The sequence below is a fragment of the Cetorhinus maximus genome, unplaced genomic scaffold, assembly GCF_964194155.1.
Source record: "Cetorhinus maximus unplaced genomic scaffold, sCetMax3.hap1.1 HAP1_SCAFFOLD_135, whole genome shotgun sequence".
Lineage (NCBI taxonomy): Eukaryota > Metazoa > Chordata > Chondrichthyes > Lamniformes > Cetorhinidae > Cetorhinus > Cetorhinus maximus.
The window spans coordinates 703,223-723,661 of record NW_027596133.1 but is presented as its reverse complement, the minus strand read 5'-3'; the positions used below and the strand labels follow the sequence as shown (position 1 = coordinate 723,661).

Below are 20,439 nucleotides of genomic sequence, written 5' to 3'. Positions count from 1 at the left end.
GTGTATTCCCATGTGGACAGTGTAGTCACAGTGTATTCCCATGTGGACAGTGTAGTCACAGTGTATTCCCATGTGGACAGTGTAATCCCAGTGTATTCCCATGTGGACAGGGTAATCACAGTGTATTCCCATGTGGACAGTGTAGTCACAGTTTATTCCCATGTGGACAGTGTAGTCACATTTTATTCCCATGTGGACAGTGTAATCACAGTGTATTCCCATGTGGACAGTGTAATCACAGTGTGTTCCCATGTGGATAGTGCAGTCACGGTGTATTACCATGTGGACAGTGTAGTCACAGTGTATTCCCATATTGACTGTGTAATCACAGTGTATTCCCATGTGGACAGTGTAGTCACAGTGTATTCCCATGTGGACAGTATAGTCACAGTGTATTCCCATGTGGACAGTGCAGGCACAGTGTATTCCCATGTGGACAGTGCAGTCACAGTGTATTCCCATGTGGACAGTGTAGTCAAAGTGTATTCCCATGTGGACAGTGTATTCACAGTGTATTCCCATGTAGACAGTGTAGTCACAGTGTATTCCCATGTGGACAGTGTAGTCACAGTGCATTCCCATGTGGACTGTATGGTCACAGTGTATTCCCATGTGGACAGTGTAATCACAGTGTATTCCCATGTGGACAGTGTTGTCACAGTGTATTCCCATGTGGACAGTGCAGGCACAGTCTATTCCCATGTGAACAGTGCAGTCACAGTGTATTCCCATGTGGACAGTGTTGTCACAGTGTATTCCCATGTGGACAGTGTAGTCACAGTGTATTCCCATGTGGACAGTGTAGTCACAGTGTATTCCCATGTGGACAGTGTAGTCACAGTGTATTCCCATGTGGAAAGTGTAGTCACAGTGAATTCCCATGTGGACAGTGTAGTCACAATGTATTCCCATGTGGAATGTGTAGTCACAGTGTATTCCCATGTGGACAGTTTAGTCACATTGTATTCCCATGTGGACAGTTTAGTCACAGTGTCTTCCCATGTGGACAGTGTCATCACAGTGTATTCCCATGTGGACAGTGTAATCGCATTGTATTCCGATGTGGACAGTGTAGTCACAGTGTATTCCCATGTGGACAGAGTAGTGACAGTGTATTCCCATGTGGACAGAGTAGTCACAGTGTATTCCGATGTGGACAGTGTAATCACAGTGTATTCGCATGTGGACAGTGTAGTCACAGTGTATTCCCATGTGGACAGTGTAGTCACAGTGTATTCCCATGTGGGCAGTGTAGTCACAGTGTATTCCTTTGTGGACAGTGTAATCACAGTGTATTCCCATGTGGACAGTGTAATCACTGTGTATTCCCATGTGGACAGTGTAGTCACAGTGTATTCCCATTTGGACAGTGCAGTCACAGTGTATTCCCATGTGGACAGTGTAATCAAAGTGTATTCCCATGTGGACAGTGCAGGCACAGTGTATTCCCATGTGAACAGTGCAGTCACAGTGTATTCCCATGTGGACAGTGTAGTCACAGTGTATTCCCATGTGGACAGTGTAGTCACAGTGTATTCCCATGTGGACAGTGTAGTCACATTGTATTCCCATGTGGACAGTGTAATCACAGTGTATTCCCATGTGGACAGTGTAATCACAGTGTATTCCCATGTGGACATTGTAGTCACAGTGTTTTCCCATGTGGACAGTGTAGTCACATTGTATTCCCATGTGGACAGTGTAATCACAGTGTATTCCCATGTGGACAGTGTAATAACAGTGTATTCCCACGTGGACATTGCAGTCACAGTGTATTCCCATGTGGACAGTGTAGTCACAGTGTATTCCCATATTGACTGTGTAATCACAGTGTATTCCCATGTGGACAGTGTAGTCACAGTGTATTCCCATGTGGACGGTGCAGGCACAGTGTATTCCCATGTGGAAAGTGTAATCACAGTGTGTTCACATGTGGACAGTGCAGTCACAGTGTATTCCCATGTGGACAGTGTAGTCACAGTGTATTCCCATGTGGAATGTGTAGTCACAGTGTATTCCCATGTGGACAGTTTAGTCACAGTGTATTCCCATGTGGACAGTTTAGTCACAGTGTATTCCCATGTGGACTGTGTAATCACAGTGTATTCCCATATGGACAGTGTAATCACATGGTATTCCCATGTGGACATTGTAGTCACAGTGTATTCCCATGTGGACAGTGCAGTCACAGTTTATTCCCATGTGGACAGTGTAATCACAGTGTATTCCCATGTGGACAGTGCAGGCACAGTGTATTCCCATGTGAACAGTGCAGTCACAGTGTATTCCCATGTGGACAGTGTTGTCACAGTGTATTCCCATGTGGACAGTGTATTCACAGTGTATTCCCAAGTGGACAGTGTAGTCACAGTGTATTCCCATGTGGACAGTGTCATCCCAGTGTATTCCCATGTGGACAGGGTAATCACAGTGTATTCCCATGTGGACAGTGTAGTCACAGTTTATTCCCATGTGGACAGTGTAGTCACATTTTATTCCCATGTTGACAGTGTAATCACAGTGTCTTCCCATGTGGACAGTGTAATCACAGTGTGTTCCCATGTGGATAGTGCAGTCACGGTGTATTACCATGTGGACAGTGTAGTCACAGTGTATTCCCATATTGACTGTGTAATCACAGTGTATTCCCATGTGGACAGTGTAGTCACAGTGTATTCCCATGTGGACAGTGTAGTCACAGTGTATTCCCATGTGGACAGTGCAGGCACAGTGTATTCCCATGTGGACAGTGCAGTCACAGTGTATTCCCATGTGGACAGTGTAGTCAAAGTGTATTCCCATGTGGACAGTGTAATCACAGTGTATTCCCATGTAGACAGTGTAGTCACAGTGTATTCCCATGTGGACAGTGATAACACAGTGTATTCCCATGTGGACAGTGTAGTCACAGTGCATTCCCATGTGGACAGTGTAGTCACAGTGCATTCCCATGTGGACTGTATGGTCACAGTGTATTCCCATGTGGACAGTGTAATCACAGTGTATTCCCATGTGGACAGTGATAACACAGTGTATTCCCATGTGGACAGTGTAGTCACAGTGCATTCCCATGTGGACAGTGTAGTCACAGTGTATTCCCATGTGGACAGTGTAATCACATTGTATTCCCATGTGGACAGTGTAATCACAGTGTATTCCCATGTGGACAGTGTAATCACAGTGTATTCCCATGTGTACAGTGTAATCACAGTGTATTCCCATGTGGACAGTGTAGTCACAGTGTATTCCCATGTGGACAGTGTAGTCACAGTGTATTCCCATGTGGACAGTTTAGTCACAGTGTATTCCCATGTGGACAGTGTAATCACAGTGTATTCCCATGTGGACAGTGTAATCACAGTGTATTCCCATGTGGACAGTGTAATCACATTGTATTCCCATGTGGACAGTGTAGTCACAGTGTATTCCCATGTGGACAGTGCAGTCACAGTGTATTCCCATGTTGACAGTGTAATCACAGTGTATTCCCATGTGGACAGTGCAGGCACATTCTATTCCCATGTGAACTGTGCAGTCACAGTGTATTCCCATGTGGACAGTGTTGTCACAGTGTATTCCCATGTGGACAGTGTAGTCACAGTGTATTCCCATGTGGATAGTGTAGTCACAGTGTATTCCCATGTGGACAGTGTAGTCACAGTGTATTCCCATGTGGAAAGTGTAGTCACACTGAATTCCCATGTGGACAGTGTAGTCACAGTGTATTCCCATGTGGAATGTGTAGTCACAGTGTATTCCCATGTGGACAGTTTAGTCACAGTGTATTCCCATGTGGACAGATTTGTCTCAGTGTATTCCCATGTGGACAGTGTAATCACAGTGTATTCCCATGTGGACAGTGTAATCACATTGTATTCCCATGTGGACAGTGTTGTCACAGTGTATTCCCATGTGGACAGTGCAGTCACAGTGTATTCCCATGTGGACAGTGTAATAACAGTGTATTCCCATGTGGACAGTGCAGGCACAGTGTATTCCCATGTGAACAGTGCAGTCACAGTGTATTCTCATGTGGACAGTGTTGTCACAGTGTATTCCCATGTGGACAGTGTAGTCACAGTGTATTCCCATGTGGACAGTGTAGTCACAGTGTATTCCCATGTGGACAGTGTAGTCACAGTGCATTCCCATGTGGACAGTGGAGTCACAGTGCATTCCCATGTGGACTGTATGGTCACAGTGTATTCCCATGTGGACAGTGTAATCACAGTGTATTCCCATGTGGACAGTGTTAACACAGTGTATTCCCATGTGGACAGTGTAGTCACAGTGCATTCCCATGTGGACAGTGTAGTCACAGTGTATTCCCATGTGGACAGTGTAATCACATTGTATTCCCATGTGGACAGTGTAATCACAGTGTATTCCCATGTGGACAGTGTAATCACAGTGTATTCCCATGTGGACAGTGTAATCACAGTGTATTCCCATGTGGACAGTTTAGTCACAGTGTATTCCCATGTGGACAGTGTAGTCACAGTGTATTCCCATGTGGACAGTCTTGTCACAGTGTATTCCCATGTGGACAGTGTAATCACAGTGTATTCCCATGTGGACAGTGTAATCACATTGTATTCCCATGTGGACAGTGTAGTCACAGTGTATTCCCATGTGGACAGTGCAGTCACAGTATATTCCCATGTGGACAGTGTAATCACAGTGTATTCCCATGCGGACAGTGCAGGCACAGTCTATTCCCATGTGGACAGTGCAGTCACAGTGTATTCCCATGTGGACAGTGTTGTCACAGTGTATTCCCATGTGGACAGTGTAGTCACAGTGTATTCCCATGTGGACAGTGTAGTCACAGTGTATTCCCATGTGGACAGTGTAGTCACAGTGTATTCCCATGTGGAAAGTGTAGTCACAGTGAATTCCCATGTGGACAGTGTAGTCACAGTGTATTCCCATGTGGAATGTGTAGTCACAGTGTATTCCGATGTGGACAGTTTAGTCACAGTGTATTCCCATGTGGACAGTTTAGTCACAGTGTATTCCCATGTGGACAGTGTAATCACAGTGTATTCCCATGTGGACAGTGTAATCACATTGTATTCCCATGTGGACAGTGTAGTCACAGTGTATTCCCATGTGGACAGTGCAGTCACAGTGTATTCTCATGTGGACAGTGTAATCACAGTGTATTCCCATGTGGACAGTGCAGGCACAGTGTATTCCCATGTGAACAGTGCAGTCACAGTGTATTCCCATGTGGACAGTGTTGTCACAGTGTATTCCCATGTGGAATGTGTAGTCACAGTGTATTCCCATGTGGACAGTTTAGTCACATTGTATTCCCATGTGGACAGTTTAGTCACAGTGTCTTCCCATGTGGACAGTGTAATCACAGTGTATTCCCATGTGGACAGTGTAATCACATTGTATTCCCATGTGGACAGTGTAGTCACAGTGTATTCCCATGTGGACAGAGTAGTGACAGTGTATTCCCATGTGGACAGAGTAGTCACAGTGTATTCCGATGTGGACAGTGTAATCACAGTGTATTCGCATGTGGACAGTGTAGTCACAGTGTATTCCCATGTGGACAGTGTAGTCACAGTGTATTCCCATGTGGGCAGTGTAGTCACAGTGTATTCCTTTGTGGACAGTGTAATCACAGTGTATTCCCATGTGGACAGTGTAATCACTGTGTATTCCCATGTGGACAGTGTAGTCACAGTGTATTCCCATTTGGACAGTGCAGTCACAGTGTATTCCCATGTGGACAGTGTAATCAAAGTGTATTCCCATGTGGACAGTGCAGGCACAGTGTATTCCCATGTGAACAGTGCAGTCACAGTGTATTCCCATGTGGACAGTGTAGTCACAGTGTATTCCCATGTGGACAGTGTAGTCACAGTGTATTCCCATGTGGACAGTGTAGTCACAGTGTTTTCCCATGTGGACAGTGTAGTCACATTGTATTCCCATGTGGACAGTGTAATCACAGTGTATTCGCATGTGGACAGTGTAATCACAGTGTATTCCCACGTGGACATTGCAGTCACAGTGTATTCCCATGTGGACAGTGTAGTCACAGTGTATTCCCATATTGACTGTGTAATCACAGTGTATTCCCATGTGGACAGTGTAGTCACAGTGTATTCCCATGTGGACAGTGCAGGCACAGTGTATTCCCATGTGGAAAGTGTAATCACAGTGTATTCACATGTGGACAGTGCAGTCACAGTTTATTCCCATGTGGACAGTGTAGTCACAGTGTATTCCCATGTGGAATGTGTAGTCACAGTGTATTCCCATGTGGACAGTTTAGTCACAGTGTATTCCCATGTGGACAGTTTAGTCACATTGTATTCCCATGTGGACAGTGTAATCACAGTGTATTCCCATGTGGACAGTGTAATCACATGGTATTCCCATGTGGACAGTGTAGTCACAGTGTATTCCCATGTGGACAGTGCAGTCACAGTGTATTCCCATGTGGACAGTGTAATCACAGTGTATTCCCATGTGGACAGTGCAGGCACAGTGTATTCCCATGTGAACAGTGCAGTCACAGTGTATTCCCATGTGGACAGTGTTGTCACAGTGTATTCCCATGTGGACAGTGTAGTCACAGTGTATTCCCATGTGGACAGTGTAGTCACAGTGTATTCCCATGTGGACAGTGTAGTCACAGTGTATTCCCATGTGGACAGTGTAGTGACAGTGTATTCCCATGTGGACAGTGTAGTCACAGTGTATTCCCATGTGGACAGTGTAGTCACAGTGTATTACCATGTGGACAGTGTAATCACAGTGTATTCCCATGTGGACAGTGTAATCACAGTGTATTCCCATGTGGACAGTGTTATCACAGTGTATTCTTTTGTGGACAGTGTAATCACAGTGTATTCCCATGTGGACAGTGTAATCCCAGTGTATTCCCATGTGGACAGTGTAGTCACAGTGTATTCCCATGTGGACAGTGTAGTCACAGTGTATTCCCATGTGGACAGTGTAGTCACAGTGTATTCCCATGTGGACAGTGTAATCACAGTGTATTCCCATGTGGACAGTGTAATCACATTGTATTCCCATGTGGACAGTGTAATCACAGTTTATTCCCATTTGGACAGTGTAATCACAGTGTATTCCCATGTGGACAGTGTAATCACAGTGTATTCCCATGTGGACAGTGTAATCACAGTGTATTCCCATGTGGACAGTGTAATCACAGTGTATTCCCATGTGGACAGTGTAATCACAGTGTATTCCCATGTGGACAGTGTAATCACAGTGTATTCCCATGTGGACAGTGTAATCACAGTGTATTCCCATGTGGACAGTGTAGTCACAGTGTATTCCCACGTGGACAGTGTAATCACAGTGTATTCCCATGTGGACAATGTCGTCACAGTGTATTCCCATGTGGATAGTGTAGTCACAGTGTATTCCCATGTGGACAGTGTATTCACATTGTATTCCCATGTGGACAGTGTAGTCACAGTGTTTTCCCATGTGGACAGTGTAATCACAGTGTATTCCCATGTGGACAGTGTAGTCACAGTGTATTCCCATGTGGACAGTGTAGTCACAGTTTGTTCCCATGTGGACAGTGTAGTCACAGTGTATTCCCATGTGGACAGTGTAATCACAGTATATTCCCATGTGGACAGTGTAGTCACAGTGTATTCCCATGTGGACACTGTAGTCACAGTGTATTCCCATGTGGACAGTGTCGTCACAGTGTATTCCCATTTGGACAGTGTAGTCACAGTGTATTCCCATGTTGACAGTGTAGTCACAGTATATTCCCATGTGGACAGTGTAATCACAGTGTATTCCCATGTGGACAGTGTAATCACAGTGTATTCCCATGTGGACAGTGTAGTCACAGTGTATTCCCATGCGGACAGTATAATCACAGTGTATTCCCATCTGGACAGTGTAGTCACAGTGTTTTCCCATGTGGACAGTGCAGTCACAGTGCATTCCCATGTGGACAGTGCAGGCACAGTGTATTCCCATGTGGACAGTGTAATCACAGTGTATTCCCATGTGGACAGTGTAATCACAGTGTATTCCCATGTGGACAGTGTAATCACAGTGTATTCCCATATGGACAGTGTAGTCACAGTGTTTTCCCATGTGGACAGTGTAGTCACAGTGTATTCCCATGTGGACAGTGTAATCACATTGTATTCCCATGTGGACATTGTAGTCACAGTGTATTCCCATGCGGACAGTGCAGTCACAGTGTATTCCCATGTGGACAGTGTAATCACAATGTATTCCCATGTGGACAGTGCAGGCACAGTGTATTCCCATGTGAACAGTGCAGTCACAGTGTATTCCCATGTGGACAGTGTAATCACAGTGTATTCCCATGTGGACAGTGTAATCACAGTGTATTCCCATGTGGGCAGTGTAGTCACAGTGTATTCCCATGTGGACAGTGTAATCACAGTGTATTCCCATGTGGACAGTGTAATCACAGTGTATTCCCATGTGGACAGTGTAATCACAGTGTATTCCCATGTGGACAGTGCAGGCACAGTGTATTCCCATGTGGACAGTGTAATTACAGTGTATTCCCATGTGGACAGTGTAATCACATTGTATTGCCATGTGGACAGTGTAATCACAGTTTATTCCCATGTGGACAGTGTAATCACAGTGTATTCCCATGTGGACTGTGTAGTCACAGTGTATTCCCATGTGGACAGTGTAATCACAGTGTATTCCCATGTGGACAGTTTAATCACAGTGTATTCCCATGTGGACAGTGTAATCACAGTGTATTCCCATGTGGACAGTGTAATCACAGTGTATTCCTATGTGGACAGTGTAATCACAGTGTATTCCCATGTGGACAGTGTAGTCACAGTGTATTCCCATGTGGACAGTGTAATCACAGTGTATTCCCATGTGGACAGTGTAGTCACAGTGTTTTCCCATGTGGACAGTGTTATCACAGTGTATTCCCATGTGGACAGTGTAGTCACAGTGTATTCCCATGTGGACAGTGTAATCACAGTGTATTCCCATGTGGACAGTGTAGTCACAGTGTATTCCCATGTGGACAGTGTAGTCACAGTTTGTTCCCATGTGGACAGTGTAGTCACAGTGTATTCCCATGTGGACAGTGTAATCACAGTATATTCCCATGTGGTCAGTGTAGTCACAGTGAATTCCCATGTGGACAGTGTCGTCACAGTGTATTCCCATGTGGACAGTGTAGTCACAGTGTATTCCCATGTGGACAGTGTAGTCACAGTCTATTTCCATGTTGACAGTGTAGTCACAGTGTATTCCCATGTGGACAGTGTAATCACAGTGTATTCCCATGTGGACAGTGTAATCACAGTGTATTCCCATGTGGACAGTGTAGTCACAGTGTATTCCCATGCGGACAGTATAATCACAGTGTGTTCCCATGTGGACAGGGTAGTCACAGTGTATTCCCATGTGGACAGTGCAGTAACAGTGCATTCCCATATGGACAGTGCAGGCACAGTGTATTCCCATGTGGACAGTGTAATCACAGTGTATTCCCATGTGGACAGCGTAATCACAGTGTATTCCCATGTGGACAGTGTAATCACAGTGTATTCCCATGTGGACAGTGTAGTCACAGTGTTTTCCCATGTGGACAGTGTAGTCACAGTGTATTCCCATGGGGACAGTTTAGTCACAGTGTATTCCCATGTGGACAGTGTAGTCACAGTGTATTCCCATGTGGACAGTGTAATCACATTGTATTCCCATGTGGCCAGTGTAGTCACAGTGTATTCCAATGTGGACAGTGTAGTCACAGTTTGTTCCCATGTGGACAGTGTAGTCACAGTGTATTCCCATGTGGACAGTGTAATCACAGTATATTCCCATGTGGACAGTGTAGTCACAGTGTATTCCCATGTGGACAGTGTAATCACAGTATATTCCCATGTGGACAGTGTAGTCACAGTGTATTCCCATGTGGACAGTGTAATCACAGTGTATTCCCATGTGGACAGTGTAGTCACAGTGTATTCCCATGTCGACAGTGTAGTCACAGTGTATTCCCATGTGGACAGTGTAATCACAGTGTATTCCCATGTGGACAGTGTAGTCACGGTGTAGTCCCATGTGGATAGTGCAGGCACAGTGTATTCCCATGTGGACAGTGCAATCACAGTGTATTCCCATGTGGACAGTGTAGTCACAGTGTATTCCCATGTGAACAGTGTAGTCACAGTGTATTCCCATGTTGACAGTGTAGTCACAGTGTATTCCCATGTTGACAGTGCAGTCACAGTGATTTCCCATGTGGACAGTGTAGTCACAGTGTATTCCCATGTCCTGTACTCATTGGAATTTAAAAGAATGAGAAGCGACCTTATTGAAAGATATAAGAATCTTAGGGGGACTTGACAGGGTAGATGCTGAGAGGTTTTTTCCCCTTGTGAGAGAGTCTAGGACCTGTGGGCATAATCTCAGAGTAATGGTTCACCTATTTGAAACAGGGATGAGGAGGAATTTCTCCTCTCAGTTGGTAGTGATTCTGTGGAATTCTTTACCACAGAGGGCTGTAGAGGCTGGGTCATTAAGTATATTCAAGGCTGAGATAGACAGATTTTTAATCAGTAAGGGAATCAATGGTTATGGGAAAAGGCAGGAAAGTGGAGTTGAGGATTATCAGATCAGCCATGATCGCATTGAATGGTGGAGCAGACTCGATGGGCCGAATGGCCTAATTCTGCTTTTACATCTTATGGCCCTGTTGAAAATGCACAACTAATGGTGACTCTCAGTTAACTGCCAACTGTTATTTGAAACCTGACATCTTGACCCTGATTGGTCAAGGCATTGCCCTGTGGAATGAGTCAGTGAATGGCTGGCACTGATTTTGTTTAGCTGAAACAGGCGCTATGCGTGTACATGTTCTTTCTGTCTGCAAGGAACAGGGCCCCGTGTATTAATACATGTAGCTTCCAGTACATGCAAATACACCACACTGCGAGCCCAAAGGATAATCTTAAACTGGTTGTCAGGGTGATTCTTAGTACATTGAGGATTGTTCAGCAAATGTTGTCCAATCGTGAAGTCACATCCAATGTTGGACACTGTGTTTTGAGTTTTGTAAGCATGGGCAGGTTGGGTTTGGTCTGTACCTTGCCCGTTGTGAACAGTGGCTGGGACATGCTGTTTGATCCGATCCACCAGTCTTTGGGATGTACGGCCTACATACCCAGCATCACACTGACACTGGAATTCATTTACCACATTACACATTCTTTGATAATTTGTGAATTACACGCATAGCGCCTGTTCCAGCTAAACAAAATCAGCGACAGCCATTCGCTGACTCATTCCACAGGGCAATGCCTTGACCAATCAGGATCAAGCTGCCTGGTTTAAATTTCAAACAATGCTTGGCAGTGAACTGTCAGTCACCATGAGTGGTGCATTCTCCATGCAACACCACTTGCCAACCAATCAGTACTCTCTTCACATACAGTATAAATTGTTGTGAGTGTCCTGATGAGTGCAAGATAAAAAGCTTAGACATGTCTCTTTTTTCAGCAATACTCAAGTTCTGTCCAGTCAAACGACTACCTGACCTTTTCTTGATTTTTCCTTTCTCTCCCTGATTCATTCTGCCTGTGTACATTGCCATATCTGGTCATCTCCACCCGAATTTGTGTCTTGTCAGTTAGGCCTAGTCAGTGATTTCTGCTGCTGTTACAGTTGGAGATTTCTATTAACCAACCTTAAACGCAATCACCATTTCTCCAATCATTTTTAACCTTCTCTCTCTCTCTCTCATGTATCAGCACATTCATGGAGGCGATGATGCATCATTTCTAAATGGTGGAAACTAGAAACAATGGAGGTCCAAAGAGATTTAGACATCCGCCTACACAAACCTTTAAAATGTCATGAGCAGGTACAGGGAATAATCAGAAAGGCTAATGGAATGCTGGCCTTCCTGAGGATTAGAATAGAAGTGGGTAGAAGTTATTCTTTAGCTATACACCTGGAGTCACTGTGAGTAGTTCTGAGCACCACACCTTTGGAGGGAGCGCAGTGTAGATTTGCCAAAATGATATCTGGACTCCAAGGGTTAAATTATGAGGAGAGATTACACAAACTAAGATTGTGTCCTGGAATTTAGAAGGTTAAGGGTGATTTGATCAAAGTTTTCAAGATATTTGGAGAACAGACAAGTTCGATAGAAACTATTTCCATTAATTGTGGCATCTCTGACCGAGGGAAGGGTCTAATCATTTGAGGCAGACCTTTCCGGAACATGTCTACACACGCACAGGGCAGCAGAAGTTTGGAACTCTCTTCTGCAAATGGCAAATGATGTTAGATTAATGATTAACTTTAAATCTGAGGTTGATAAACCTTTGTTAATGGTGAGTGTTAAGGGATTAAGTTAGGTGGCACATCAGCCATGATCCCATTGGCTGGTGGAACAGGCTTGAGGGGCTGAATGGCCTCCTCCTTTTCCCAGGTCCTGATGTATTTATATGACCCTATATGTAGGTGCTGGTGGATTCTGTACAATTCGAAATGTGACGGTGCTGATTGGAATGGGTGGTGGGAGGAGTTTGATGAAATCACCCTGTCACCTGTTTCCTAACCCTCACAGGATAGGTCGGTTTCATTGAATTTCTCTGCCACACAACCAGCTACAACTGACAATAATGAGTCATCCCGGAATCCCATCCCTCCCCAAAGCACCAAGCCAACTGCCCCAAATCCCCTCCCTCTCTGTGTGTCTGTGCCCCTCTCCAAAGCTCCCCCATCCCTCTCCATGTAACAGCGAGCTGAGGGAGAGTCCATCCATTTGGGCACAGTGAGATCCCACAAATATCATTGAGATGACTGACCAGTGGAGTGTTGTGTGCTGACCCTGTGCCCTGTGTTCCTCATGTTTACTTGTGCTTCAGAAAGTCCTGTCACTGTTTCTCTGACAAGCCTCTTGGCTCCATGTCATTGTTTTCTAGCTCGTGCGTCAGTGGAGTTTGGAACTGCACTGATCGGATCTGCCCTGAAACTGCCTTCTGTCCCAATAATCTCATCTACACCTTCAACTCCTGCCTGAAGACCTGCGACAACATTGACCTCAATGAAACCTGTCATCATCCATTCAGTGGCTGCGGATGTCCGGGTGACCTTGTACTGCTGGTAGGGCTAGAAAAGAACACAACATGGGGCAGTGAATGTACCGTGTGTGTGAGAGAGACTGAACTTTGTTTCTGAGAGAGAAACTGTAAGGTGTGTGCGAGCGAGAGAGACTGTAGTGTGTGTGTGCGAGAAACTGTACAAGAGTGTGTGTGCCAGAGACTGTACCGTGTGTGTTTGTGTGTGTGTGCGTGAGAGACTGTACCGTGTGTGTGTGTGTGTGTGTGTGTGCCAGAGACTGTACTGTGTGTGAGTGTGTGTGTGCACGAGAGACTGTACCGTGTGTGTTTGTGCGCACGAGAGAGACTGTAGTGTGTGTGTGTGTGCATGCGAGAGACTGTACCGTGTGTGTGTGCACGAGAGAGACTGTAGTGTGTGTGTGCGGGAGAGACTGTACCGTGTGTATGTGTGTGTGCAAGAGAGACTGTAGTATGTGTGTGTGCACGAGAGAGACCGTACCATGTGTGTGCGCGTACGAGAGAGACTGTAGTGTGTGTGTGTGTGCGAGAGAGACTGTACCGTGTGTGTGTTTGTGCGAGAGAGACTGTACCATGTGTGTTTATGCTTGTGTGTGAGAGAGACTGTACCGTGTGTGTGTTTGTGCGAGAGAGACTGTACCGTGTGTATTTGTGCGAGAGGTGTGTGTCTTTTGCAGAGAGGGCAGGTGTGAAAGGGATGGTTCTCCCTTTGTTCCCCCTCTTGAATGACCAAAGACAGTGTGTTTTTTTAAAAAGTGTTTTAACCCAGAGTACTGTAACTGTCAGGAACAGATGAATGACAGCTTTCATTGTAAGTTTTAAAAGAAAGATAAATGTTTATTATTCAACATCAAACATATCCACGACTACATCCGCTCTCACACTCCGACTGATAAAGATTGTGTTTACAGGAGCAGCATGTGTTCAGGTCTTAGGAATCCAAGAGTTCTCTGTTATACTTGCATTTCTTCAGGGTGAAGAATTGAAATGATGCAGACCTGTCATTCTTTTGCCCTTTGAAGGAGAGTCTGGAGGTTTAGGAAGATGTTTTACTTTTACAGTAGCAGGTTTCTCTGTTCCACCCCAGTCAGCGTTATTCACAATAAGAGGTTGTGGTGGAAGAATTAATCCAGGCTGGTCTCTTGGTTAAACCTGGTTTATTTTTAGGGCAGCTCCTCAGTGTTAGTGACTTCCACACAAAGTGTTCCAGCTGGATCTTTTTATTGTGTTTCGATGGGATAATCAATGCTCATCACCTGTTTAACTAGTAATTGTCTTTAACAAGGTGATTGCAATATTAATAGTCAGGTTGCAATATCAAAGCTCTGGAGTGAAGCCCGAGTCTGGTTCCCCAGGAAGAGGTGAAGACCAACACGATTCTCTGCCTTTTGCTGTTTCTCAGGCAGTGTCTTTTTCTGGATGATCGAGGGGTTTATGTCTCGACTGTTTAAATCTCCTTATCAGAGACCTAGAGGTCACTTGGTGCAGCGGTTAGTATCCATGCCTCTGACCCAGAAACTCTGGGTTCAAGCCCCACTCTGCAAAATGTGCATTCATAATGAGAATATTGGCAGGAAAGGAAGAGTCACCTAACCTCTCAACTCCACTTTGTTTTACAGGAAAATGCCCAATTTGGATTTATACTTCATAAGTTTATATTTAACTATTATGACCGGAGTGGGGCAAATATACAAATTATCCAGCTCCATGACTCTTCAGGCCGTAACATTCATTTAAATGTTTAATTTTCTTTCCAAAATGGCCAATATATACCTCTCATACCCAGAGGAAAAGAGACTCTGACCAGGCGTCTTTCCAAAACTCAGAATGATTCATTTATTTTAAAACAAAACTTCTGTTAACAAGTTGCACGTACTGGTTAACACACAGTTGTAATCGGGAAGTATAACTGTCTATCCCTTCCTAAAGAATTCTCCCAGCACACACACACTCACATACACACACGCACATACACACACACACGCATATACATACGCACACGCACACAGATGCACACACAGGCGCACACACACACGCACACACAGACAACCAAAGGACAAACAGGTAGAGTCTCTCTGCAGAGATGGGCTTTGGAGGATGGGCGTTATAAAGTAAAGGAGAAAGTCCACAGGGCCTCGATGCTGTTGACCTGGATTTCTCTTGTGTGCAGATGGGGCTGGTCCCGGTGAATGCCTGGAAGTTCCCACCCAACTGTCCAGCTTTGCAGGTCCAAATGTAGACTCGTTACACTCAGATGAGGGTTCTCTGGCTACTGGTTGATGGCCACACACAATTTTAGGCAAGGAAGAGAGAGGAAGCCAGTCAAACTAGCCGCCTTTCCTCAGCTTGTTCTTTAATAAAACTGCCTTCAAAACAAGTTGTTTTTTCCCATGCCCCATGTAATTGCCTTTTTGTCTCCCAGATTTTCATTAATTAAAGTACTTTGCAATTCAACACAAACAAACAACTCCTCCTTAAGCACCATACAGATCAGGTGATTTCTGGGAAGAGACCTGCTTGTTGACAGTTCCAAGGTGGATTTATGACCTTTTTTAAAAAAAAAATCCCAGGTTAACATCCAAATGCCCAGGTCATGCCAAATCTGCCAAGTTTGTAAAAAAAAACTTCAGTCTTGTGAGAGATGATTCTAACATAACTCAAGTTTGTATTGAATAAGTGTGATATGTATGAGAGAGAGAGAAACTCTGCAGTGTGTAAGGGAAAGAGTGTACTGTGTGTCTGAGGACTAACGTGTGTGTCTATGCCTGAGTCACGACTGTGTGAGAGACAGAAACTACTGTGTGTATGAGAGAGAGACAACTGTCTTTGTGCTTGGGATACTGTACTTTGTGTATGTGAGAGAGAAATACTGTAGTGTGTGTGAGAGAGATAAATACTGTAGTGTGTGTGTGAGAGAGATAAATACTGTAGTGTGTGTGTGAGAGAGAAATACTGTAGTGTGTGTGTGAGAAAGAAATACTGTAGTGTGTGTGTGAGAGAGAGAAATACTGTAGTGTGTGTGAGAGAGAAAGAAATACTGTAGTATGTGTGTGAGAGAGAAATACTGTAGTGTGTGTGTGAGAGAGAGAAATACTGTAGTGTGTGTGTGTGAGAGAGAGAAATACTGTAGGTGTGTGTGTGTGAGAGAAATACTGTAGTGTGTGTGTGAGAGAGAGAAATACTGTAGTGTGTGTGTGTGAGAGAAATACTGTAGTGTGTGTGTGAGAGAGAGAAATACTGTAGTGTGTGTGTGTGAGAGAAATACTGTAGTGTGTGTGTGTGAGAGAGAAATACTGTAGTGTGTGTGTGAGAGAGAGAGAAATACTGTAGGTGTGTGTGTGTGAGAGAAATACTGTAGTGTGTGTGTGTGTGAGAGAAATACTGTATTGTGTGTGTGTGTGTGTGTGAGAGAGAGAGACTGTACTGATTGCACGTTGTCAGGAGGAGCCAGAGTCTCTCATTGTTCTCCTGTCCATGTGTCTTAGTGTTGCTTTTGTCCTAATATTTCTGTTTCTGTTGACAGGGAGATTCTTGCGTGTCTCCGTCGGACTGCCCATGTCACCACAATGGCCGCCAGTACCAGAAGAATCAGACCATCGAGAAGGACTGTAATGAATGGTGAATGTCTGACTCACTGATACTGATTCATTTCATTGAATGTGATTTGGGGAAATGTACTTGGAGAGAGCCAGCATGAAGATAACAGGCTGAATGGCCTCCTGTGTTGTAGCCAAGCTGTGATTCTTTGATAGTGGTGAGATTTGGTCGTGAGATGGTTGAAGTGGATTCTGACCCTGTGCTAGCCCCAAATCAGCCAAGACAGAATCACAGAATCACAGTGCAGAGGAGGCCCTTCAGCCCATCGAGACAGAAAATAACTTCCTCCGCAGCCACATAGCTCCACCCCTCCCTTCGCTTTATACCCCCTCCCCTTCTCAAATAACCCCTCTTCCTTCTCCTCCCCTTCCCTCTCCCTCTTCCTCATTCCTCCTTGCACCCTCCTCTTCTCAGTCTCTCCCCACCACCTATCCTTTCTGCTCACTCTACCCTCTCTCCCTCCTCCTGTCCCTCCCCCTTCCCACACCAATATCACTTTTCCTCTTCTCCCTACCGCCCCTCTAAATCCAGTACCCAAAACCCACTCCCACCTTGCCCCTTTCCCACTCCTCTCCATTCACCACTGACCACTCCATTTCTCCTTTAATCTACTTCCTGCCCCATAAGATCATAAGATGTAGAAGGAGAAGTAGGCCATTCGGCCCATCCAGTCTGCTCCGCCATTCAATGAGATCATGGCTGATCTGATAATCCTCAACTCCACTTTCCTGCCTTTTCCTCATAACCCTTGATTCTCTTACTGATTAAAAATCTGCCTATCTCAACCTTGAATATACTTAACGACCCAGCCTCTCCAGCACCAAAAACAAAACTTGCTGAAAAAACTCAGCAGGTCTGACAGCATCTGTAGAGAGAAAGACAGAATTAACGTTTCTAGTCCATATGACTGTTAGAACCATAGAACCACTGAAAAGTTTCAGCACAGAAGGAGGCCATTCGGCCTATCTTGTCCATGCCAGCCCGAGAACACCCAGGTGTCCTTTCTAATCCCACCTTCCTGCACCCGGCCCATAGCCCTGCAGCTTACAGCACTTAAGGTGCAGATCCAGGTACTTTTTAAAAGAGTTTAGAGTTTCTGCCTCTACCACCAACTTGGGCAGCGAATTCCAGACACTCACTACTCTCTGTGTAAAAAAAGTTCTTCCTCGTGTTCCCCATACACCTTCTGCCACTTATCTTGAATCTATGTCCCTTGGTTCTAGAATTCTCCACCAAGGGAAACAATTTTATCCTGTCCACTCTATCTATTCCCCTCATAATTTTGTACACCTCAATCAAGTCACCTCCCAGCCTTCTTTGTTCGAAGGAAAATAACCCCAACCTATCCAATCTCTCCTCGTAGCTACACTTTTCTAACCCTGGCAACATTCTTGTAAACCTCCTCTGCGCTCTCTCCAGAGCTATTATGTCCTTCCTGTAATGTGGTGACCAGAACTGCACACAATACTCCAGTTGTGGCCTCACCAGTGTTTTATACAATTCCAACATTATATCCTTACTTTTATATTCTATACCTCTGCCAATGAAGGAGAGCATTCCATATGCCTTCTTTACAACCTTGTCTACTTGAACTGCTGCCTTCAGGGACCTGTGTGCTTGTACACCAAGATCTCTCACTTCATCCACCCCTCTTAGTATATTCCCATTTATTGTGTAATCCCTGTAACTGTTTGACCTCCCTAAATGTATGACCTCACACTTCTCTACGTTAAAATCCATCTGCCACTTTACCGCCCACTCCACCAACCCATCTATATCATTTTGGAGATTATGGCTATCCTCTACACTATCCTCTACTCGGCCAATCTTTGTGTCATCTGCAAATTTCCCAATCGTGTCCCCCACGTTCACGTCCAAATCGTTAATATATAACACAAACAGCAAGGGTCCTAACACCGAGCCCTGTGGAACACCACTTGAGACAACTTTCCATTCGCAAGGACATCCATCGACCATTACCCTTTGTTTCCTGTTACAAAGCCAACCTTTTATCCAGTTTGCCACATTACCCTGAATCCTGTGAGCTTTTACTTTCCTGACCAATCAGCCATGTTCGACCTTGTCAAATGCCTTGCTAAAATCCATGTACACAACATCCACTGCACAACCTTCATCAACCCTTCTTGTCACTTCCTCAAAGAATTCAATCAAATTTGTGAGGCAAGACCTTCCTTTACCAAATCCATGCTGACCATCCCTGACTAGTCCATGCCTTTCCACATGACAGTTAATCCTATCTCTCAGGATTGATTCTACTAATTTGCTCACCACTGATGTAAGACTAACTGGCCTATAATTGTTTGGCATTTCCTTTGATCCCTTTTTAAACTCTTCTTCAGAACTACAGTCTCTACAGCCTCTGCGGTAAAGAATTCCACAGATTGACGACCCTCTGAGAGAAGAAATTCGTCCTCATCTCTGTCTTAAATGGGCGACCCCTTACTCTGAGATTATGCCCTCTGGTCCTAGACTCTCCCACAAGGGGAAACAACCTCTCAGCATCTACCCTGTCAATCCCCCTAAGAATCTTATATGTTTCAATAAGGTCGCCTCTCATTCTTCTAAACTCCAGGCCCAACCTACTCAACCTCTCCTCATAAGAAAATCCCTCCATACCCGGGATCAACCTAGTGAATCTTCTCTGGGCTGCCTCCAATGCCAGTTATTTCCTTAGATAAGGGGACCAAAACTGTTCACACTATTTTAACTGTGGTCTAACTAGTGCCTTGTATAGTTTTAGCAAGACTTCCCTATTTTTATACTCCATTCCCTTTGAAATAAAGGTCAATGTTCCATTTGCCTCCCCTATTACCTATTGAACTTGTATGTTAGATTTTTGTGATTCATGCACGAGGACCCCCAAATCCCTCTGTGCTGCAGCTTTCTGCAGTCTTTCTCCATTTAAATAATATTCAGCTCCTCCATTCTTCCTGCCAAAGTGCATAAACTCTCATTTCCCCACATTATATTCCATCTGCCACGTTTTTCTCACTCACTTAACCTGTCTATATCCCTCTGCAGACTCTTTGTGTCATCCTCACCACTTGCCTTCCCACCTATTTTTGTTTCATCCACAAACTTGGCAATAGTACATTCACTTCCCTCATTCAAGTCATTAATATATATTGTAAATAATTGTGGCCCAGCACTGATCCCAGTGGCAGTCCATTAGTTACATGTTGCCATCCTGAAAATGCCCCCCTTATCCCAACTCTCTTGTCTTCTTTTAGTTAGCCAGTCCTCTATCCATGTTAATATACTACCCCCAACACCATGAGCGCTTATCTTATTAAGTAGCTTTATGTGCGGTACCTTGTCAAACACCTTTTGGAAATCCAAATGTATTACATCTACTGGTTCCCCTTTATCTATCCTGCTTGTTACCTCCTCAATTCTGATAAATTTGTCAGGCATGATTTCCCCTTCATGAAGCCATGCTGATTCTGTTTGATTAGATTATGTATTTCTAAATGCTCTGCTATTACATCCTTTATAATAGACTCCAACATTTTCCCAATGACGGATGTTAAGCTAACTGGCCTATAGTTACCTGTTTTTTGTCTCCCCCCCTTTTTTGAATAAGGGTGTTACATTGGCTGTTTTTTCAGTTTTCTGGGGCTTATCCAGAACCTAGGGATTCTTGGAAGATTACTACCAGTGCATCCACTATCTCTAAGTTTAGCACAGTTGTTCCTGACCCAAG

General features: G+C 44.6%; 1 protein-coding gene across 1 annotated transcript in view; it reads left to right on the top strand.

Annotated features, from left to right (window-relative positions):
• The window catches only part of LOC144672870 (SCO-spondin-like), a 163,001-nt gene that overhangs the window by 62,455 nt on the left and 80,107 nt on the right, over window positions 1-20,439 (top strand). The window contains exons 7-8 of the mRNA XM_078534859.1: window positions 12,963-13,143; window positions 16,642-16,736. Of these exons, the coding sequence (XP_078390985.1) occupies window positions 12,963-13,143; window positions 16,642-16,736 (276 nt within the window). The remainder of the gene's footprint in view (window positions 1-12,962; window positions 13,144-16,641; window positions 16,737-20,439) is intronic.